This window comes from Aristolochia californica, unplaced genomic scaffold (assembly GCF_029961685.1).
Source record: "Aristolochia californica isolate CCGP_79_NKW_82.1479 unplaced genomic scaffold, dmAriCali1.0.hap1 SCAF_14, whole genome shotgun sequence".
NCBI classification, from domain to species: domain Eukaryota; kingdom Viridiplantae; phylum Streptophyta; class Magnoliopsida; order Piperales; family Aristolochiaceae; genus Aristolochia; species Aristolochia californica.
This window is the reverse complement of record NW_027181815.1, coordinates 10,440,564-10,465,529: the sequence shown is the minus strand read 5'-3', so window position 1 is coordinate 10,465,529 and position 24,966 is coordinate 10,440,564. Positions and strand designations below refer to the sequence as shown.

Sequence of the window (24,966 nt, the reverse complement as noted above, 5' to 3'; positions counted from 1 at the left end):
CTTCTATGAAGGTTGTTAGAACTAAGAATCTGTTCTCTGATGGCTGACCACACGAAAAATTTGATTTTGCTTGGCACTAAGAGTTTCCAAGCTAGATTTGCCTTGTGCTCATGAATACTGTAGTCTTGTTTTTTGATATGAGAGTAAGCAGAAGTAACAGTGAATCGACCATTAGTGTTGGGTTTCCAAATCCGCTTATCAATTGAATGCTCCCGAATAATAGTACTGTTGAGTCTGGTAAGGCGAGAGCAAAAGGAACGATTCCTCATCATTTAGTCCCCATCGAAACGGGAGACTCCACAACTGATCACTCCATGAATCAGCCACAGAGTAAGAGAGATCTCTAGCCACCCTATGCAGCCCTGGGAAGTCCTCCGAGAGGGATCGGGGGCCACACCATTCATCTGACAAAAAGAGAAGGGTCCTTCCATTGCCCGTGTGAAACAATGTAGCATCTTTGAACACTGGAAGAAGCTTGAAAATTGATTTCCATATCGGGGATAGGAGGCGAATTGCACCACCCTCTCTACACCAGACACCCGAAAACTGAAGGTAGAATTTAATCATATTCCTCCATAAACTGTTATGCTTGTTGTTGAAATTCCAAATCCATTTGAGCATAAGAGCTTTGTTCATTTCCCTTGTAGGTTGGATGCCCAATCCTCCTTATTATGAGGCATGCAAATATCCTTCCAATTAACTAAATAGTATCGGAAGGTGTCTTCTAATCCTCTCTAGAGAAATTCCCGACGGATGGCGTCAATTTTGGAGCAAACGGAGGCCGGACATTGCATAAATGATAACAGATAATTTGGCAGCCCTGCCAGACAAGACTTGAGGAGATTAAAAGTCACATTATGACTTTCATCATCAAGCTGCCCTACTGAGATCAGGTTACACATTAGTTTTGGTACATGTCTCACCTTGTGAATTTTCCACACTGACCCGTATGACATCCTCAAATTGACATTACCAGTACCGACAATATCCAAAGATTCTCCATCAGCAGGATACACCTTCTCGTGATCTCCAACAACTTAATTCTCCATGATCACACGGTGCACAGTGGTGTGAAAAGAAGCTCTTGAATCTAACACCCAAGAGTCAATAGGACTATCAACTAACAAGAGTAAAACATCTTGTACTTCTTCAGTCACCACATTTGTAGCATCGTTTTTCTTTTCACCTTTCTTCAGTGCTTTGAAGTTCTTCTTTATGAAACCAGACTTGCCACAATTCCAGCACACGACATTCCTTCCGAATTTGGACTTGCTTCTACGATTCCTTGACTTCCCTCTACCATTACCCTTGTTGGAATTCCTCTCGAAATTCTTGCCCCTAGTATCGACATTTAGGGCAGAATTAGATGTCGACAATTCTCCGGAGTCCTTTCTACGAACTTCCTCCACGAGAATGGTATCCCGAACATTATTAAACATAGACTTCCCGTTGCCTACAAAGTTGCTGACCACATCCCTCATAGGCTCCCAACAATTTGGCAGAGACACCAAAAGAATTAAAACACAAACCTCATCATCAAATTTAATTTGAACGGAAGTCAATTGATTGACAATCGTGCTTAACTCATTCAAATGATATGCCACAAATGTATTTTCTGTCATATTTAAATTGAAGAGTTTTTTCAAGAGATGTACCTTATTATTTGCAAGGTTTCTCATACATATCCAACAGAATCTTCATCATCCTCGTTGTGGTTTTCTCTAACGCCACGTTGTGAGCGACGTTCTTCGACAGTGTTAACTGGACTATTCCCAACACTTGTCTATCAATGAGATTCCACTCATTATCTTTCATACCTTCTGGTTTCAAATCCAAAAGTGGTGAATGCAGTTTTTTACTATACAAATAATTTTTTATCTGCATCCTTCAGAACGCAAAATCCATACCATCGAATTTGTTGATTCCAAGTACCGATCCTTCTCTGCCAGCCATTGCTCTCAATCATGAACCAAAGCTTTGATAGCACTTGTTAAGAATTAGACGCCCTAATTCCAAATTAACGAGAGAAATAATAATAATTACGGAAGAAAGAAAAAATAAGCACGAGAACAAACAACAAGATTTATATAGGTTCGCCTCAAGGTGAGACTATGTCCTGTTTTCTGCCGCTACAATAATCTACTATGAAGATGAAATAATTTACAAGAGAAATCGCACACAGTTACAAGTGTTTTTCTCTAACCTGTCCTCAGGCTACAACTCAAAAGTCCTCCTCGACGATGATGATGCTTTGATGATAATACTCCGGGTGATAAAACCCTAACAGTAGTGCCTCCAAATATAAAAAGAATATTAGGGCAACTGGATTACAAGTGTGAAATCACCAAACTACCCACGTATTGAATCAACGTAGGGCATTGATTAGGCTCCACAACTTAACAGAGAGGACAAAACACATTGAGGTAGATTGCCATTTTATACGGGAGAACTTTCAGTTTGGTATCTTATCTCTTAGTCATTTTTCATCACAAGGATAAGTAGCAAACATTCTTACAAAACCAATCACAAGATCTTAACCACTATATGTGGCAAGCTGAGTATCTATGATGTTTTCTCCTCACCAGCTTGAGGGAGAGTATTGGAAGACACCTCAAGTGGCATTAAGGTAATATGCATGTCCCAAGTCAAGGAGGTGGCACAAACTGTAAATAAGTGCTCTTCTCATAAGGATAGCACAAGGGTGTAATTATGTAAGATGATGTATGTCTACTTATGTCTTTTCCTTTTGAAAGTTTGTAGCCCTAAGGGCATTGTAGTCAATGTAACACTCTCTCATAAACTATAAATAGAAGCTCAAGGTAAGGGGTAGATCAATCAAATTTTCCCCTCTTTTCTCAAATTCGTCCCTAGCCTCTCTCCCTTCTCTCAAGCTCTCACGTGCTCTATCTCTTTAGCCTTCTCTCTTTTTCCTCTTTTCTTCTTCCTCTCCTTTCTCCTCCTCTTCTTCTTCCTCTCCTCTCTCACCACTTTGGTCGAAGACCTTATCATGGGATCCTAAATCCAATAGTGTCCTTTAGAGTAGGATAAAGTATTGTTTCTACTAATTAATTAATCATGAGTACTTGCAATTGATAGTAAAATAAAATTAAATATTCATATTTCAAACATAAAGAAAATAATAGCCCATATGAATATCCCTAGTACCTTTGTTTTAGTTAAGGGGTCATCATATCTGCAAGTTTCAATAAGTATAGTTTCCCAAGATCTGCAAATTCGGTAGTAGATGTGCTTGCCAAGCAGGGAGCGACTCTACAATCTCTTGTTGTTAGGGATTTGCTCCCTCTTCCTTTGTAATTTTCTCTTGTTAATATAAATACATCTTTATATAAAAAAAAAAAACTAAACTAAACATGAATACAGCAACTGACAGTAAAATAAAATAAAATATGCATAGTAAAGACAAAAAGAAATTAATAACCCATATGAATACCCAAGTACCTTTATTTTAGTTATGGTATCATCGTATCTGCAAGTTTCAATTGCTTCTCAAATGGCAAGTATTTTCTCAAGGCAAAACAAGTAGCATGCATCACCTGGGTGAGGAAAAGTGACATGCTGATCTCACTCGCGTTAATTGGTGCCTGTTGAAGAACATCACCTCCTTTCTCTGACTGCATTGTCCATGCATAAATACGCTCCATTGAAACCCATAACTTCTGAACTACATTTTCAGTCACAACCATCCATTTGCTGTCTGAGAGAAGAGATGGAAGCGAGATCGGCAAGTCACTCAACACAGAAACTTGGTCTATTACAAGGAGAGGGGCATATTTACACCATCCACTTGACAAAAGGCCTATAAATTGTAGTGCCTATGAAGAAGAGAAGGAAATCAGAGAAAACACGAAACAAAAGCATTGCCAACAATAAGGATTATTTTTAGCCATGTCTAGAATTGTGTTTGGATAATATCAAACACACCGTTGAAGGATATTTTGTTATGCAGCTAATCTCCACTGCGTCAATAAGCCACTGTCTTTTAGTACCATCTTCAGCTTGTTGTAAAGCCACAGAGACTTCTAGAAGCACATCCCAGATTCCTACAAGATATATGAAAATATAAAATAAAGAAGAAAGAAGACAGAAGTGTCTTGTGCCAGTAAGAATTCATATACACGGTTTATGAGCAGGCGTAGTTGACATAGGTAGACAAGAACTCTATGAGATCACAAAGTAAAGTTGTTTCTGCTGGAAAACTAACCATCCAATCCAATATTCAGTAAGCATGACAGCTTCGCCAAATCAACAACAGGGATGCAACCTATTGTAGTCAACCTGGCTCTTGTTTTTATCCTTTTAGATACTTCATTGAAATCAGTCCCTCCTGGCACTAAATCCATCATGTTTACCTGTAAAATATAACTAAAGTTAAGCTTCAGCAACTATCAGCATCCAGTTCAAAGCTATCAAGGTCTTTCCACTGTCACTGACATATGTCTGGAAAAGCCTTTCATTCATTTTCTTTTTGGGTTTTGTTTTGAATAGAGCTCTCTAGTACACCAGAGAGCTGCAAAATACAAAAAAGTGTAGAAAGAGATTTTAGAAAATCTCTGTTCTTCCTTATCCCTGTTTGATTTCTACCTCGACCAGGGCATACTCTCAAAATTGAACAAAATCAGCCTGACTAGGGTGAACTACTCATTTGAGTAAAACATGTTGGACAACAAAGTCATATGAAATAATTGATAAAGAAAATATATGAGAGATTTCAGGAAACTGTCAAAAGAGACAAGAGAGAAGAGTGATCAATTTATTCCCCTGAAAAATCCCTTGCAATATTCAAGCTACTATAGTTTTCTTCTTAGGGGATCGCTAACACCTTGGAGGCTGACTTACAGGCCCCTCTCCGTGGGTAGTGGCTCCATCAGGATTCTTTCTCCAGACAGCTTCTGGTTGAAGGCAACTCAGCTGCTGTGATCTGCTGGGCCTTGGTTTGTGCTTTACTCCCTCGAGCAGTACATGACCCACCGATAACACGTTGTTGGTGATTCCTTTTACCTTACTAGTGATATTTGTGCTTGTATATTTCCATAGCTTTAATGTCTTTTCACTCTTCTCTGCTTTTTTAGCCATGTTTTGTATTTTTAGTTGTTGTTATTTGCTTCTTCTTGGCACTTTCCTGTTTAGTCCCTTGTTCAATAAATTTTTTGCCATTTTCAGAAAAAAAAATTCTTCTTCCTAGGGAGTTTACCAAAATGCTTTCCAAATATGCTAAATACTCATAAGACTTAAACACAAAACTCACATGAAGAAACGTCCAACAAGGTACTAGACAAACGGCTCAATTTACAACAACTCCCAATACTATTAATACCAAAAATAAACCTAACCCTCCCTCGTTATACACTTTTAAATCTTAATAAAAAACTATAACATACCAAAATGTCACTCATAATAACTAAAGGTAAATAAGGAAGCGACAGATATCTACTTAGTGTCATAACAAAGAGACTCTGCTCCTCGCTAGAGAATCTGCTAAGGAGCCGGCACTATTTCCAGGTATATTAAATTCCATAAAACCATGTCGGATTTACTTTTGCCTCCAGGGTTTTCTCCCTTTGTAATATTTTTTTTTTTAGTTATTAAAACTTATCTTCCTTTTATATGTTGGCAAAAATGTTACAAATACTGCAAATAACAATGGACCTAAGCTTGAATACCTGCAGGATATTCATCAGCCAGCTCCTTGGAGCCTTGCCCAAGCATCTTGCAGCTTCCCACCATTCCATTTCAGAATCCAACTTCTCTTCTCCATGATCATTAATTCCAGGCAACAAACAGAATAACAACTCCATGCACTTCTCCACATGCCAAATATAAGGTGGAGATTCTCCAGAGCTTTCAGGTAGACATCCACATAGACCCTTCCAGAATGAGACTCTTAACTGACTTTTTTCAACTGCAGCATAAGCCTGGTAGGAAGACAACGAAGAACTGAAGTAATCGAACATATCGCCGAACAACTTCTCCAACCTGGAACCAGAAAAGACCTTTTCTAGCTCCCCCAAATGGCATAGCAGAGAACACTGCAATTTTAGCTCCAGTGTTTGGAATCTAGCAAGGTCAGAAAGTTCATCGAGCAGAAACATGAGAGGTCCTCTTTGATATGCATGTGCTATGGAGAAGCATATACATGCTTCTCGTAGCTCTCCTTTCTGAATAGTAGTATCCAGATTTAATTTGCTAGAAACTTTATCACCATACTTCAGTAAGTATCTAATGATAGGCCCCCAGTCCAAGGCTGGCAACCTTGGAGCATGTGAGAGGCACCTCAGAACAGTGGTGACAGTGTTCACATGTGGGACTATGCCAGTCTGAAATTCCACAAGAAAGAAACATAATCAGTTTTATTCGTTACAAGTAAGCAACATCACAATGTGCACAAAGAGAAAAACTTTATGCTGATTGCGGAAAAATGAATCCAACAAAACTATAATATCAAATTTGACACTCTAACACAGATTTTGGAATTGTTGAGTGAAAATAGTCCTACATTGATAAGTACTAAAAAATATTATTATTTTATAAGGTTGAGTAATAAATCTCCCAAGTGGCTAGTCGTTTTGGGACGGAACTAGGCTCAATCGAATAGTGGTATCAAAGCACAATGTCTGCTTCGGCTGAGGTCCTATTTGTGCTCTGTTGAGTGTGTGACTATTTGAGCTTTTGCTCCATGTGTGTTGTCCACGTCTAGACCTGTTATGTGTAAGTCCAGATGTGAGGGGAAGTATTGAGTGGGAATAGTCCCACATTGATAAGTATTAAGAAGTGTTATTGGTTTATAAGGTTGAGTGATAGACCTCTTAAGTGGCAAATCATTTTATGATGGAACCGGGCTCAATCCAATAGGAACCATGACCCATTGTACAAGTTCATTGTTTTCAATTAAGAATTAAGATGGCATGATCATTCACAGAGGAGTTTGTAACCTTAAAACGCACCATGAAGTCCTTGGTATTCTTTAAGAAAGAACAGTTTTATGTTCAATGTATTCATACGTAGAAATTTTGGAGTGTCATTCAAAAAAGAGGGAAGCAATCTCAAACTTATTGTTCCCACACTTGATCTTTTGAAAAATGACAAAGATTCACAAGTGAAATTAAAAAAATTCAGGCATAACTGTAGAAAAATTTCCTGTATTTACAACTCATATAGAACTAATATCGCAAAGTCATGACTGCGATGCATAGGAAAAATTATTTGGTTAAATAAAATCATATGAAAAGTTTGAGAAAAAGGGGTCCACGACAAGTGTGCTATTTCCAACCTCAGAGTTTAGATCCATCAGCCACAAAGAAAGTTGCCATACTATGTTACCCTCTCCAAAGCTCTGAGAAGTTGACTTTAACTCCACAGCCTCACCATGGGAAACACTCACACTTTGAAATTCCTTTGACCACCACCTAGACCTAAGAAATGCAACTGCCCATGCTGCATATCTTTGTATTTGTTGATCCTCCGAATCCTGTGCAACTAGAAACATTTCTTGCATCAAAGATGTACAGTACTGCTCCAAAATGGGATTGGACAGCAAAGGGCCTCTGATATAACATGTTTCCTGTATGGAAGAGAGCAAAAAGACAGTTAGAGAGCTGATAGGTATTTCCTAGAAAACATTGAAGACAAAAACAGATGCAGAGATCACAGCAGACAGTTCTCCGCACCAGTCACAGAAGGAAATTCAGATTTAAAATATAACCATCCTTATGGTTTTCAAAATTATATGAATCACATTACAAGCTACAAATTAATATAATTACTTTTTTTCCATGAGCAGTCACCAAAGAAGAAGGTTGAGGATACACATGGGTGAGAAAGCCAGCATCAGCACCCATTGCATTTACAACACCAAGCATCCCTCCCAAGTGGATAGTAGGAGGATATGGCTGCATATAGGTACTTCTCATAGATTCGAGTAAGCTTTTGACATCATCAACTTTCATGGAGTCAGTCCCAACGTCAAAAATAGATGATACAAGATTCCCAGCTCCAATGCAGGATGCAGTTAACAAACTTTGGTGGACAGTTCCAGATTTCTTTACATCCAAAAGTTCAGAGATTAGTTCCTTATATCCCATTAGTACATTGTCTAGCTTGTCATCAATGAGTTCCATTCTCTTGCAGAAAGTGACCACAGTTGGTAGTACAAGGCATGATCCAACCGATAATGCAATGTGAGGCTTCTCCATTCCACTGCATGCAACACCTTGGACTAAAGAATTAACATGTGGGACCCATGATAAAAGAATATCTTTTAAATTCAGCACAGCATCATGGGCACCAGCTCTGTACATTGCAACTACACAATTACCCAAACCCAGTACAAGCCCTGATACTCCCCATATGTCTTCCTCAAAATTGTCACCTTTGTCACAGGGAGTATAAACAAGATCCTCCATGCAAGTGTCATCTGGGCCTGAAGGAAAGTTTCTGCAGAGCCTTTGGAGGGAATCAATGGAAGATGGACAGACTTGGCATAGCATATGAGATAAGCCCCTTATAATGTTTCCAATAATTGAGACTTCCCTAAGTGCGGTCTTTCCTTCTTCCAAGTTAGAAGCACTAACAGATGTAATCCTAGGTAGAAAATTTTGACTACTAAAACCTAAGCCAACTCCACAGGCTCCTTTCACAAGCATGCTTTTTGCATCAGAAGCAACCTGGCCATTGCACAAGTTCAAAAGAACAGGTTAACTTTTCAAGGTAAGCAAGCTCTAAGAAGGTCAGTAATTAAAAGACACTTTTTTTTAGCTCAACTTATTATACTACCAGAAGAATTTTCCTGGAAAAAAAGAAATTAGTCATTTAAGAAGTACCTTAAGAAGCCCAGTTATAACTTGAAATCTCTGCTGAGAATCTGTGGCGTGTAAACAGCATGATACCAGTCCCAGAGAAATAGCAGAAGTCCATTGCCTGTGTTCATGCTCATATTGAAATAACCACATGAGCAGAAATTTTGATGCAGCTGATATCACAACATGGGCTGATGTAGGTAAGATCTGATCACAATGAGTGAAATTCAAAACAACTGAAACTGTACACTGAAAGTTCTCGATCTAATTAACACATGCAGCCAAAGAATTGAACTCAGTTCTATGATCAAAGCAATATAAGATAGGAAACATAGAGTGTTTGAAGAAATAATAAATTTTATTTCTATGAACATCTATCATTCAAGTTGGAATGGAACCTCAGAACGACTGTGTTAAATAGTCAAATTACTTACTGGTAGTTTAGTCTTTCTCTTCTCTCCCATATGTTGCTTATATACACAAATCACTACTTAGATTGATGTTTAGGCACTTAAATCAAGATGTACTCATTGTAACAGAGAGAGAAGGGCATTCTGATCTTTTCGTAACTTGTTTACTTAGGTATAACATAAATAGGGCAGAGTGGTTAAACCTGACTTCTAACTGCCTCACCCTTTTGTGCAGCAAACTCCTGTTCTCCATCCTTGCCTCTCCTTCCTCACTTCTTAATTTATACTTCTACATGGCATTAGAGCATGTCAGGTGATTTTGGAGTCTATTTAAGCATCCTTCTACTACTAGCATCTGCGAGCATTCGTAAGCAAAAAGGTTTGATTTTTTTCTTTTGAAGAGGCTAGAAGGTTAATCCTTTTTTCTTCATTCTGTGCCACAACCAATTGGTTGATGGTTTACTATGGTTTTTAGACCACAATGATGGTTTTGCGCCTCTTACTAGGTTGAAAGTGTAATCCAATTGCTGCACCATGTTTGCGCAGATCAAGTGTCTGATTGCTGCAATTCCATCCCTTATATATATTTTTTGATAAAGATGTATATATATTAACAAGAGAAAAATTACAAAAGAGGAGGGAGCAAATCCCTAACAACAAGCGATTGTAGGGTTGCTCCCTGTTTGGCAAGCTCATCGGCTGCCGAATTTGTGGATCTCGGAATGTGAGACCAAATACAAGAAAATAGGGAGACAATTTTTAGAATCTCCCGAAAGATGTCCCAATGGCACCACGGGGGAGGGGATGCACACTCACACCAACCAATGACCACCTTCATCTCCCCTTCATTGTGAAGGGGACCGCAGCACTTGTCTCTAAAAACACGGAGCCCGTTGAGGAAGCCATGTAGCTCAGTTGACGTAGAATCGAAGATGCCTAAAGAGCCGGCATACAAGAAATGTTGATTACCGGAAGGATCCGAAATAACACCTCCGAAGCCAGCAATCTCAGGATTACCAAGAGAAGAACCATCAAAGTTTAACTTAAGGTAATCGGATTCAGGAGGAGTCCATTCTTGCATGGCTTGGACCTTTGTCCCAATGTGCATCATTGCCAAATTTCTCTAGTTTTCACGGAGAGAGGTACCCACAAATGAGGAGGACTTCTTAGTCAGAAGCCAAGAAGAGATATGGCCTGCCATTCGGTCCACGACTCTTACCACTGATTTACTTTTTGCATCAAAACGCCTTCGGTAGCGTTCATTCCAAAGCCCCCACGGGATGAAACTAGCATAAGCGGAGATCATCACTTTTTCGAGACCAGGAAGGGGAGTACCTATGAGCGACTTGCTAAAAGAAATCAGATCAACCGTCATGCAGAATTGTAGCCCTAACATACAAAGAATGGAGGTCCACACATTCCACGAGAAAGTACATTGTAGCAGAATGTGACTTGTGGTTTCAACCTTAGTGTTATAAAAAGGGCATAGGGGGTCATAGAGGGGTGATCTCTTCTTCAAAGCACGTCTGCCATGAGAATCTTACTTTGACAAGCGCTCCACATGAAGAATTTTATCTTCGGAGATGCATAGAGACACCATACAAAGTAGACCTCATGCTCTCTTTGAGTCGAAACCCAACCATTAATGTATCCGTATGCGGATGATACAGAGAAAGTACCTCTTTTGTCCGGCCACTAGATGAGCTTGTCCGCCTCCGAAGGTCTAATAATTCCATCTCTTATTACTCGTAATTTATTGTCTTTATTACGCATTCTGAAAATGAGATGGTTGATCGGGTTGATGTCAATTGCTTGAGTGATACTGATCTGCTGTTTCTCTCCAGTAATTTGGTTTGAAGAGAGTCCAACCTTAATATGCGTAAGCTGATTATGATTGTTTGAGTGCTGTCTGCGATTGTGTACTTCATGGATTCTTTTTTTGTTGCTGGTTCAGCTTGTCATACTTTTGGAGAACTTCCAGTTATCAAGGAGACAAAAAGCTATGTGAAGTAAATGAAGAAGAAACAGGTCTAGAATTGAATTCCCTTTTGCATTGTGAAGAATGTGAATTAATTGGGGGTGTAAATTTGGAAAGTTTGAACTCTAACGGGGTTAAAGAATGTCATAATCCAACCCTAGTGAATTGATTTCATTTTACATTGAATCTGAATCGGAAGGGAGAATTCATATGAATTTTCAGATTATTACCATCAAACTGAATGATAAAAATAATCTGTTGTGGGCTAGGGCTGTGAGACTTTTTTTACAATATCAAGGATCCCATCTCTTGTTACACTTATGACCAACTGGATAGAGTATAATGCCCTTGTTGTCATACAGTTGGTGAATAGTATGGAAGCTTCCATGAGTAGACAAGGGCTGCTTTGTGAAATAGCCAAAGAGATATGGGACTCTCTGAGGAAAAGGTTTTCCAAGGCAAGAGTATTCGAATTATACTCTTTAAGTTTTTTTTTTGTAGAGAGGAAATAAACCCATTACAGAGATCATGGGAGTGATGGATCTAGAGTGGCAAGAAACTAGAACTCATCATCCTATCTTTTTTTGTTTTTGAGAAAGTGATGAGCTAATTAAACCAAAATCAAAGAAACAAGATTAGGCAGGCCTCCCCTTAACAAGAGGGGCAAGGAGGGAGGCTCCCTACTTAGCACACCTGTCTGGAATAGAGTTTGCAGATCTAGGGACATGAGACCAATAGTAAACATCCCAATGGCGCCACGGCAGGGAAGAGGGGGAGGAGAACCATCCAACAATCACCGTAGAGTTCCCCTCAATGTGGAGCGAACCGGAGAAATGCTCATGAAAGATGATGAGGCCTCTGAGGAGAGCCTAAAGCTCAACAACAGTGGAGTCAGCAATACCCATAGGTCCTGAATAGGACAAAAGTTGGCTTCCATCTAAATCACGAAAGATACCACCATATCTGGCCAAGCCAAGATTGTCGAGGGAGATGCCATCAAAGTTCATCTTGATGTAGCCCAGATCAGAGGGCTGCCATACTTGCATCGCTGGAGACTTCAACGGGCCTCCCATCTGAGCAATGTTATGATTTTAGCTCTAAGAAAGTGTATGTGTTTGCTAATATGACATTATCTGAAAATTCTCCTTTCTTCAAGTAATCAGATAATGTGGTCTAATTTAGTCGTCTTCCACCATTGAATCTTCATCTCCTCCAATGCCTTTTCTAGTTATACTCAATGATCTAACCCTATGTCTATCTCTATCCACAAAAATGGATACCTATCAATATGGACACAAAGCTATCTATGAATCGATCTAGACTACTATTCTTTTGTCATATGCCAACAACAATACATAGTTCCAAGAGAATGAAGATACAACGTTGTGTGGCAACTAGAAATGAAATGAAGTGCCAAGTGACAACATAATCACCTAAAACAATGAACCATTATAAGAGTATTTTTGAAAAAAGTAGATGCCTTTGGTTCTAGAAGAAGATGATCATAAAAAAAAAATCAGCAACTACAGATGAAGTTTTCGGGGATGTGGCTCCATCATCATCTACTTTACTTGGAGATCCTTATCTGTTTACTCTTGACTTACCCGTTGAACTTAGAACAGAAGTATGTTTGAAATCGGGATCTTCGCCCCCGATCTTTAGGGAGGACAAAAGGAGGCAGGCTCCCCTCTTTCCGTCATTAAGCTTATGAAATGGGAGAGGATTCCTCACCCGGTTCACTAGTTGAACCGTTAAGCCCGATCTAGTCAACTGGCTTTGATCAAATACTATTTTTTTTTGTGTTATGGCCTATAAATGGGACCGGGTCTGACTGCAACCAATTCAACACACATTTGGTTCAAGCTTTATAACATTGGGTGTTAGTGTCAAGGGAGTCATAACAACTATATGACCCCCCCTTCAAGTGTAGAAACAATTGGGTGTAGAAGGGTCTATACTATCAAATATAATCCGGATGGAACAATCAAAAAGTAAAAGACTCATTTGGTTGCAAAGGGATATACTCAAACAGATGCAGTAGACTATTCTTGTAATTTTCACTAAGGGCTCAACTAACCTCAGCTCATACTCTTATCTCTGTGTATTAAATCAAGCCTAGCCCCAATTTCAACTTGATATAAAGAATTTGTTTCTCTATGATGACCTTTATGAGAAAGTTTATATAGAGCAACCTCTAGGGTATGTTGCTAAGGGGAAGAATAAGAAGATTTTCAGATTGGAAATGCTATTTATGGACTAAAACAAAGTCCCAAAGCATGGTTTGGGAAATTTAGCCCCATCATTATGACTACTTGTTTTGTGTGAAGTTTGATCATTTTGTCTTTTCTCATAGAAAGGAGACAAGAGTGGTAAAATTGACCATCTACATTGATGATATTACACTATCAAGAAAGTGATATGCAAGGGATTGAAAACATTAAAAACCATTATTTTTTGAATGTTGATTACATACACACTCCCTAGCCCCTTAACGCTAGTGAGACTTGAACCCAAGACCTCACAATATAAAACCCCCCATGTGATAATTGAGCCTAAGACCAAAGACCAGCCATGTGATGAGCCAAAGACCAAAGACCAGCCATGTGATGAGCCAAAGAACCACTTGAAGAGAGTCTTGTGTCACAGGATAGAACAAAGTATAGAAGTTAGTTGAAAGATGATCTATGCAGCAATGACTAGGCCTAACATAGCCTTTTTTGGTTAATGTAGTTAATGGGTAGAAAGGCCATGGATAGCTAGAGGAAATGTATAAATTTAGAGGTCCTTGAAAATTGCACCTATATAAACCCAATAGTGACTTGCAACTAAAGGGTTTTCAAATGATTTAGTAGATCTTCTGTCCAAAAAGTTCTGTAAGGTATTTGTATATTTTCTTTTTTTAGTAATATATTCATACCTTTTTACTCAAAAAAAAAAAAAAAAGATCTTCTGTCCAAATTAGAGCCTACTTTTTTTTTTTTTTTTTTTTTTTTTTGAGTAAAAAGTAGGCTCTAACTTGGACAGAAGATCTACAAGATTTTGCACCTTTGTGGAGGTAATTAGTAACATGGAAGAGCAAAAAGCAAAATGTAGCAGCGACATACAGTGCAAAGGTTGGGTATTGACTTGTAGTACTTGTGAGTTAATGTGAGTGAAGTCACTTATGGCTGAATTCAGGTTTTCTATTAAGGAGCTCATGGTCATGGGAAGTGATAATCAATCTATCATCTTTGTCGCCTAATCTTCCATAAAAGGACTAAACATAAAGAGGTTGATAGTCATTTTATGTGCAAGACAAGAATAATGGTAAAATTACAACTTCATACATCAAGATCAACTTGGGGGATTTTTTATGAAGGTTTTCGGAAGAAAGTTTATTTTATTTTGTTACAAGCTTTTATGCTCCAGCTTGAGAGAGTATCCAAAATATTGTAAGTCTAAGGGTAGTTTGGGCAATTCACATATTGAGTAATATTTTATCTTCCTTCTTTCTCATAGGTTAATTATGTACTGATATTTGTGATTAGATTGATGTTTAGGCTCTTCAATCATGATGTACTAGTTGTAATAGGGAGAGAAGGGCATTCTGATCTTTTATTAATTTGATTACTTAAAGTAAAGATAGCAGAGCATTTGAACATAACCCCTAATTCCCACATCCTTTTGTGCGGCAGACTCCAGTTCCTCATCCTTCCATCTCTTTCCTCATTTCTTGCTTCCTAAACCCTAATTTACAGTTCCACGGACTGTTTGAAGAAACACCACACTTTTATCTAAAACATAAACCCTCACCGTACACAGTGCACCGATGGCAAGTGAAATATTTTCAGCAGATCGTGGAAGTGATTCCTCAGCAGTTCTACATAAAACCTGTAAAATAAGAAAAACAATGATTTATTGCACTTAGGAGATATCTTAGACGAAATAATGATTATTGTATGTTAAAGTTTGGCAGGGAAATATCAGTAGATTCCAAGTACAACATGGATCTAAATATAAATGAGGCTATAGATACAAAACAAAATTGCAAATATGTCCACAAAGTTAAAAAAACATGAATCTCCTTGATATCTAATTGTTACTTAATTCATTTGTAGATGGCATTTTGTCTTCACCATTGTAACCAAATATTTATCTTAATAAAAGAATGACTCTGCACAGCAAGTCAATTACAAGTTGCCACCCTTTTTCCATACAACCTCACTGATCCAGAAATCTCTCTTTACTCTGTTTATTCATTTTATGTAATTTCACGGTATCAGATCAGGTCCATTAGGCAACCACCAGTTTATCCACATGTTCAGATTCATACGGCCATGAACATCAGAGGACTCTGGAGAAAAATGTTGCCTCAGTTTTGGAATATTCTGTTATTAGTTAGTGTTCCAAAGACAGCTCCCCCCCTTGGCGCCACAGGTCCATCACGAATAGTATTGCTGACATTGTATCTTCTATTGATTGTAAATGAAATCTCATTCCTAGATCAGCCAACTCTTTGGCTGATAAATTGGCAAAATTCGGAACTTCCCAGCAATCTCTCATTGTTTGGGAAGGCTTCCCTCCTTTGTAAATTGTTCTTTTGAGCTTTTTTCTTAATAAAAATCAGCATTATTTAAATATATATATATATATATATATATATATATATAAACTTGGTTTGGCCACAGCACACCAAATTTGAGCTTCTGATTAGATACGTTTCTTCAATATTACTTCATCCCTCAACCAAACTATAGGAAAAGTACAACTTCAGGTCAGGCAGCAAACCAAGGTAAACTAACTTATAAGAATAAAACAAACCTTTAGGATGTAGTTAGCAGCATCGAAACTTCCTTCAAATGCATTGGTAGGCCCAGCAACCACTCTCATCCATCGATACATAAAGGGTCTCCAAGATTGTAAGGAGAGAAAGGCAACTAAAATGTTCCTTGACAGATCCAGTGATTCTGCTATTTCTATCAAGGCATTCTCATATTTCATGCACATTGAATCCTAAAGACAAGAATATAACATCATTGATTAATTGTCTTTCAAAATCATCCCACCAAAAGAAGTTTCCGAAATTGGTGTGTTAAGAATAAAAAAAATTTACATTTAAAAAAAAAAGAATAACATCGATTTGAGATGATTAACATGAGAATAAAGAATGGAGAGAATATAGGAGGCAGAATAAGGGAAAAGAGAAAAAACTAGACAGTAAAAGAGACTGGTTACTCAAAAAAGTTAACAGTAAAATAGAAACCCAATACAAATAAATATAGTAAAGACTTTCTTATAAAGATATTCTCCTTAAGTACGCTCTCATCCCGAAAAAACTAAAATAAAATAAATAAATAAACTTCTTGAGAACAAACTAGAGAAAGTACACAACACCATGACAGCTGCTATTGTATTACCTTTGATGTTCCTCGGGTTCGCATATCCTTTGAGTCGAATGACAGGGACAACAGAGCTGCACCAGGTAGATTTCTAGCAGTGCCACCCTTACCTACATATTAAAGGACAAATTTATTTGGTGCTCTAAACAAAATGTCCTGTTGAGATACATAATTCAGAGGTATTTTAGTAATTTTCCTTCAAGGGTAAGTGTAATTAGTCCCTCTAATGTGTCTGGTTTACTAATTTTTGAGTTTATTATTTAGCTTGTTTTTATGAATTTAGTATAAGCTGGTTTATAAGCTGTTAGTGATAGAGGCATTTTAGCCCTCAGGTTCATGTTTTACTTGAGTGATACAATCAAGAGGGGAAAAGGGTTGAGCTTGACCCTAATCTGTTCCTCTTTTCATCTAAGGCAACCTTCTCTACCTATCTTCTCTTCTTTTTTTCAATTTCTATTGTTAAAATTTATGTAAGGGTAGTTTGGTAAATTTTGCCCTACTCAAATGGATCAGTAGGAGTGGCAGTCTAGTGGAGTCAGTGTTAGGAATATAAGTTTCAAATTTCAGATTATTCTGATATATATTTGTATGTTATAAGAGTTTAAGTCATGAGGGGCATTTTTACAACTTTATTTTATTTCACTTAAGTGATCCTTAAAGAAGGGGGTCGACTTATTGTCCCCAAAAAGGGCAGGTTATACACACACACCTCTCTCTCATCTCTCTATTTCTTCTTCTCCCTTCCTTTATTCCTCAATTTCCTACTTTCACATTTTGACAAGCTTGCCAAACATGGGGCCTCCCTCCAATCCCTTGTTGTAAAGGAAGGACCCTTCTAATTTGTATTTCCTTGTTTGATGAAATAATAACATATCCATTTCAAAGAAAAAAAATAAAGGACCTGGTCCAGAGTTTCTTAGACATCTTTTTCTCATCTTTTTGAAGTTCGCACATTCCAGAAAAAGGAGAATTTCAGAATTCTCTGCTGATCTGAAGTCAGGGTTACATTTTTTCAATTTCTTTTGTGCCTTAACCCTAGAGTTGATGGCTTGTGCTGCCAATAAGCAGCAATATGTGTGATTTGTGCCCTCCCCAAAAGGGTTGTGCCCTAGGATTATCCCAGTTAAATATCGTGCAGGACTTCAATCTTGTGTTTGGTGCCTCCATCATCACAATATTGGCTGACATCATCTAAATTTTTGTGAAATTTCGTTTGCCATGTTGATTCAATCCTTGTTGCTTCTCAAAACTGATTGATTGTGGTTGGTTGCAGTAATTTTGGAAGCCCTAATTGTTGGAGTGCAGCCCACATTGCCTACGCCAGCATCCTTTCAGGATTTATAATTTTTTTTTTTTTTTTTGGTGCTGAATAATATAGTTTGTATGGCTGATTTCTGTGACATAATTACACGAACCAGAGAATTTGAGAATTGAAAATGTAAAGATACGATAGCTACTACAAAGAAGTTGAATGACCAGAACCACCTAAGCTAGTTCTCTAATCTGAATGAATCTATGTCAAAGCACAAAAGAAGACCAAATACGTTAGAGATGATCCACTTGTTCCTACTACAAATAATTGGGAAGCGGAGGATGGTTAGGTAATGACATAGCTACACAATAGCGTAGAGTCAAAGTTTAGGAGTCAAATATGAACTATGAAACTGCAAAGGAAATTTGGACTTCTCTTTCTTTTTGAAAAAGTGATTACTATATTGCAAGAAAAAGAGAACAAAACAAAACTAAGGGAGCGCTCCCCTTACAACATGATATTGCAGGGAGGCTCTTAATTTAGCACAAGCATCAACAGTCAAGTTGGCAGACCTAGGAACATGGGATCAAATACAAGAAATGGAATAAAGGATATCAGAAATTTCTAAAAACATCTCAATGCCTCGGTGGAAGATCTGAGGAGGATGAGCATCAGCTAATGACAACTTTAGAGTCACCTTCAATGATGAGAAGACTGCTGAAATGGACTCGAAAGATAATGAGGCCATGCAGGAGAGCAGAGAGCTCAGCGGTAGTAAAGTCAACCACACCAAGAGGGCCAGAGTAAGAGATAAGAGTGCTACCATCAACATCACAAATCACATCGCCATATCCCGCCAAACCAGAGCATCCAAGGGCACTACCATCGAAATTAAACTTGAGGGTCCCGTTGGGGGAAGTTGCTAGCTGACCAACATGGGAGCTCTAGGTGGTCGGACATTTGAGCAATCGTATGCCAATTGGTGCGAAGAGGGACATTCGTGAGGTTGCTAAACTCCTTTCTAGTGTGGAGCCAGCTGAAGAAGCGGTTATTCCGTTCTTTCTAGAGGCACCATGGGATGTGAGCGCTGCAGACTTAGAGGAGAAGTTTGCCAAGCTTGGGTACACGACACCCATGGGATAAAAAAACAAACTCTTTGCAAGTCACGAGGAAGGCACGACTGAATTGACAACACCTAGCCAATACACCCAAAAGACCGATATGTTAGGTGCGGAAAGCTACCACCTACAAGAGTGGACGGAGCCACTTTGACACCCACCCCGCCCATTCTTGACCGCCTCTCACGGGATTCGAACGCGAGACGTGGCGTGTCAGCTCTGATACCATGACAGCACCTAGCCAATACACCCAAAAGACCGATTTGTTAGGTGCAGAGAGCTACCGCCTACAAGAGTGGACGGAAACACTTTGATATGAATACCCATCCTACCGAGGGACGGAAACTTGCTAGACAAAAAGGTAATATAACAAGAGGTGGCTGATTGTTTCCTCCAGAAGACTGCAAAAGGGGCACAAGGAGCAAGGAATAGTGTTTCCACACCTTTAGAGATTGTCAGCAGTAAGAATCCTGTTGAGGCAAGCACTCTAGAGAAAGAACTTGATCTTGTACGGGTCATGAGGCACCAAGCAATAGCAGCCTCATGATCACTACAGGGGCCCATCCAACACATAATGTGCCAGAAAGCTGAGAATACAGAAAAGTGTCCGCTGTCCTCCGCGAGCCAAATCATCTTGTCCTGCAAGTGAGTTCGAATTATCCTAGAGCCGATGCCCTCAACAAGGCTGCAAGCATTCAGCACTTCCTCATCATTAAGACCCCTGCAAAGGCAAAGATTCCAAGATTTATTTCCCCAAGCCTCAGCCATAGTCATGTCACGGCAAATGGTGAGCTGCAAAAGGAACTGGTAGGAATCAAGAAAGGGGCCATTCCCACTCCACCAATGAGACCAAAAATTCAGACTAGTGCCATTTCCAACGGAGAATCGGATTGTTGAATAGAAGGTGGGGAAGAGGTGGAAGATGGATCGCCAATTGGAGATAGGTGCTGTCATCTACCGTCCAAAATCCATCTAGATCCAGTGCTCCGAAGTTGGACTACTCTTGAACCGCTGTATGCACAAGAAAGTAATTTATCTAGAATTTATGAGTTGTATGCCAAAAAATTTAGCCTTAAGAGAGGAGACAAGAGGTGCCAAATAATGAGTTACAAAGTATTTTAAAGAAGATCAATACCTACCATGTGTTGACCATAGATGAGAAAGAGCTTAGAAAGCAACAAGAACTGATTCATGGAGCCAAGTTCTTGAATGTTTTGGGGCCCAAGTTAGATGCAATCAAAGCTAAATTACTCGCCTAAGATAATGTGTCGTTCCTCACAAAGGCATTTAATGGGATAATGCATGCAAAGACAGCTATGACATCAAAGGACATCAAAGAACTAAGGGGATCGCCAAGCAAAATCAAATTTTTCGTGTGGTTGGCCATCAAAGAACAAATTCTTACTTCGGACAACCTTCATAGAAGAGGCTTCACTGCCCCCGATCTTTCTTGTCCCCTTGCGGTGAGTGCAAAGAGACAGTCCAGCATGTCCTCTTACACTGGATTTCCGTGGCATGTTTGAATGAAGATGTTTCAGAAAATTGGGCTCCAAGTGGGGCTACATCAGAACCTCTTTGGCACCTTTGAAATGGTTCGAGGGATTCTCCTTCCTCGGTTGGGCAAGCTAATACTTTTGGCTTGTCTTGCGCATGTTCCATGGTGCATTTGGCTTGAGCGGAACAACCGGAGATTCAGCTCCAAAACTAGCACCCCAGACAACACGGCTTCTCATGCCGTTGGCCTCATCTCGAGCTGGCTTCATACAAAGAAGGATTTTGCCACTCTATCAGGGGTTTCCCTTCGGGAAAATTGGAATTTGATCTCTCATATGTCTGGCCCCAGCAGAACTTCGAGTATGGCCATTTGGGATCCTCTCCCTTGCGACTGCATTAAGCTGAATTTTGATGGTAGTGCTATTGGATGCCCTGGGCCGGCTAGAGCAGGTGGTATGTTGAGAGGTCACAATGGAGACCCTATTCTTTCTTATGCTAGTACGGTGGGCATTGCCGATTCTAATACTGCTGAAGTTAGTGCTCTGTTGTTCGGCCTCCAAATCCTCAGGGATCGTCTCCATGGCAAGTTAATCATTGAAGGTGACTTGAAGACAGTTATTAGTTGGTGTTCCAAAGATAGCTTCCCCCCTTGGCGCCACTGGCCCATCACTGATAGTATTGTTGATATTGTATGTTCTACTCATTGTAATTGGAATCTCATTCCCATATCAACATACTCTTTGGCTGATAAATTGGCAAAATTCGGAACTTCCCAGCAATCTCTCATTGTTTGGGAAGGCTTCCCTCCTTTGTAAATTGCTCTTTTGAGCTTTTGTCTTAATAAAAATCAAAATCATTTCCTCTCCAGACTCAGCAGCACTACTATTTGTGAGCATGTAGTTGATAAACTGACATGGAAGCCCAACATTAATGGTCGATTCACAGTTGCATCCGCCTACTCTCACATTAGAAAACTAGATTACAGCATGCATGAGCACAAGGCAAACTTGGCATGGAAACTCTCAGCGCCTAGTAAAATCAAATTTTTCGTGTGGACGGCCATCAGGGAGTAGATCCTCACCTCTGATAACCTCCACAAAAGAGGTTACACTGCCCCCAATCGCACTTGTCCCCTTTGTGGTGTGTGCGACGAGACAGTCTAGCATGTTCTTTTACATTGCGACTTTTCTTGGCAAGTCTGGATGAAGATATTTTAGAAGATTGGTCTCCAAATGGGGCTACATCAGGACCTTTTCGGAACCTTTGAGATGGTTATGGGGATATGCCTTCGTAAGCTAGGCAAGATAATTCTCTTAGCATGCCTTGCGCATGTCCCATGGTGTATATGGCTCGAGCGAAACAACTGAAGATTCAACTCCAAGGCTAGCAACCCGGATAATATAGCTTCTCAGGAAGTGGGCCTTATCTCGAGTTGGCTACATTCTAGGAAGGAGTTTGCTTCTATATCGGGCATCTCCCTTCGAGAAAATTGGGGCTTGATCATGCACATGGCATGCCCCTGTAGGAATCTGGTTATGGTCACTTGGGATCCTCCCCCTTACGACTGCACCAAACTCAATTTTGATGGCAGTGCTTTAGGCTGTCTTGGACCGGCTAGAGTTGGTGGTGTTTTCAGAGACAACAGTGGAGACCCTATTTTATCCTATGCAAGGCCGGTGGGTATTGCTGATTCAAATACTGCTGAAGTGAGAGCTCTTCTATTCGGCCTCCAAATCTTTAAAGAACGGCTTCATGGCAAGCTGATTATCCAAGGTGACTCAAAGACCGTCATCAGCTGGTGTTCAAAAGATAGCTCCCCTCCTTGGCGCCACTAACCAATCACTGATTATATTGCAGACATTGTGTCATCCATTCATTGTAATTGGAACCTCGTTCCTAGATCAACCAATTCTTTGGCTGATAAATTGGCAAAATTCGGAACCTCCCAGCAATCTCTCTTTGTTTGGGAAGGCTTCCCCTCTTGTAATCTGCTCGTTTGAGCTCTCATAATAAAATTCAGCATCATTTCAAAAAAAAAAAAAAAAACAAAAAAAAAATAACTAAGGGGATGGAGGCTCCTACCTTTAACATTCAACTTACTCATGGTCGGCTAAAGTCTGCACGTGAACGTGGTGGAGGTAGTAGAGGAAGATGTCATAATAATTTTGGTCGAGGAAAAGACCTTGTGAAAAATAAAGGTGACAGAAGGTGTGTACATACTGGGCACACCAATCATTTTCTAATAAATGCTAGGATAATTTTTATAAACCAACTTGGGCAAATTCTACCATTCCAGACAATAGTGAGGCATCCTCTAGTCAAGTTGTCGGTTTTGTACCTAGTGTCTCGTATGAGCTCCAACATTTAGCCCAGTACAATGCACAATTGACCTCTTTGTCTTCTTCAAACTACATCTATAGCGCAACCTATACCTTGTATAGCTACTCTTGCTAGTTCATGTAAGTCTACCATGTATGTTAGTCCAATTTCCTTATGGGATATTGATTCAAGTGCATCATCACATACGTCAAGTATATCCTCTCTTTTTACAGTCCTTAGTCCATCCTCTCCATTTAAGCAAGTTATTTTTTTGATGGTTCAGTTTCACCGATTAGTAGAGCATGGAGAGATAATAGGAGAGAAAAAAGGAAAAGGAGATATTTTTTATAGACTTGACCTTTGGTACTTCTGATATTGATCTCTCAAAATATAGCTTAGAATCACAAATGATTTGTTGGTCAAGAAACTAGACTCAAAAAGTTTTAATTTGATACCAAATTTGACATAAAAAGCTTCGTTCATGAATCTACTATGACCACTTGATTTGCTTCATTTTGTAACATGACCCTTGCTAACTTCAATGAGAACATCTCCTTCCATTTAGATCAAATTGATATGAAAGTTGATCCTTCTGAAACTAGACTTCGAGATCTTTTATTCAAGTATAATATTTATTCATAAAATGTACTTCTTTTGAGAGAAAGAATCCAATAGATTTTGGACTCTACACCCTAGCCGAATGAGTAATCTTTCTTCTATGGCCAGCATGACCACTAACTCTTCCGATATTGATATCTCCTTTTAGAAAAATAAGATTGAGAATTGGTTTGATGGGTTAGAAAATAAACTTACAAATATTTCTTTTGACATATAATTCTCCATATTAAGTCTCGTTCTTGATGGTAAATGCCTCAAAAATTGAAGTTTTCTATTACTGCTCAAACCTCTCTTGCTGTTTGACCTTTATTGCTTCAACTATTGATTTCTCTTTGTAGAAAACTAAAAAAAAAATTGTGTTGGAAAGTATACTCAAATATCTTTCCATCAATATATAATTTGCAATATGAAAACTTCAGTATGGAGGTCCGAAGGCCAAGGAAACAACGGGTACTGGACAAGAAGGGAAGAAAAAAGGTAGAATACAAACCTAAACTACAAGAGATGATATATAAAAAAAGGATCACATTATCTCTATGGGTTGACCGACTCAACTCACAGAACCTGCTCTGGTACCATGTTGAATTTTTGGAAAAGAAAAATACTTCATTGACTTGTTGTAATTTGAGTACAATGAGTAGCATCTATTTATAATAGAGCGAACAAGTAGAATCTAATTACAATTAAACTTCCTTTGTCCCAGTTACACCCAAAATCTAACACTTAAAAGACAAGTCCAACAATTAAACAATTGAACATAAATATATGACTAACATACCTAAAACACCTTTAAATAAACTCTTCTATGAGATTTCTTCCTATGAGATTCTTCTTAGACTCCACCACATTAATTTTGGCTCTATGAGACTTCTTGTTATGAGAGTCACATAAGACTCTCTCATACCTACTCTTCAACAAGAGCATCTTGCACAGAGAAAGGAATAGTATAGGTGGACAAAGACAAGGCAAACTGCCTATACCCAATGGATAAGGAATCAAAAGAAACACAATGAGACAAAGGATGACGAATAGAGGAACGAACTCCAATACGAAGAGCAATAGGAATATCTAAATCAGTTACCTCAAGATCCTATGATGCAGAAGATGTAAGAACCTGCAAGAGAGAGAACTGGAGCTTGTTGTGAACCTCATTGCCTACATTGATAAACATGCAAGGGCCTTTCTAAAATAAAGGTTGTGGCAAACCAAAAACATCTTCCACTGGTACGGAGCAACAACAATAGGAAGTGTAATTGAAGATGAAGCTACCGCATTAGGAGAAGAGAAAAATTGTGCATCCTCAAAAAAGGTCACATCAACAAACACAAATGTTTTGCGAAGATTGGGACAAAAACACTTATATATCCCTTCTGTGTCGTAGAATACCCAAGAAAAACACATTTTATAGCACATGGGGACAATTTATTTCTAGAAGTACCAAATATATGGACAAAGCAGACAACCAAAAATCTGAGGGAATGAAAATAATGTATTAGATGAGCTAAACACTTTAAGTGGAATTTGATTTCCATGCATAGACAAAGGCATTATGTTAATAAGATAGCATGTCGTAAGTACAACATCTC

At 38.9% G+C, this 24,966-nt stretch overlaps 1 protein-coding gene across 1 annotated transcript in view; it reads right to left on the bottom strand.

Annotated features, from left to right (window-relative positions):
• Positions 1 to 3,057: 3,057 nt before the first annotated feature.
• The window catches only part of LOC137949339 (protein RST1), a 72,461-nt gene continuing 50,552 nt past the window's right edge, over positions 3,058 to 24,966 (bottom strand). Inside the window, exons 16-25 of the mRNA XM_068795412.1 lie at positions 16,598 to 16,689; positions 16,002 to 16,193; positions 14,994 to 15,071; positions 8,838 to 9,020; positions 7,782 to 8,681; positions 7,289 to 7,579; positions 5,682 to 6,335; positions 4,223 to 4,370; positions 3,943 to 4,061; positions 3,058 to 3,833 (exon numbers count right to left, since the gene is read on the bottom strand). Coding sequence (XP_068651513.1) covers positions 3,471 to 3,833; positions 3,943 to 4,061; positions 4,223 to 4,370; positions 5,682 to 6,335; positions 7,289 to 7,579; positions 7,782 to 8,681; positions 8,838 to 9,020; positions 14,994 to 15,071; positions 16,002 to 16,193; positions 16,598 to 16,689 — 3,020 coding nt within the window. The 3' untranslated portion in view covers positions 3,058 to 3,470. The remainder of the gene's footprint in view (positions 3,834 to 3,942; positions 4,062 to 4,222; positions 4,371 to 5,681; positions 6,336 to 7,288; positions 7,580 to 7,781; positions 8,682 to 8,837; positions 9,021 to 14,993; positions 15,072 to 16,001; positions 16,194 to 16,597; positions 16,690 to 24,966) is intronic.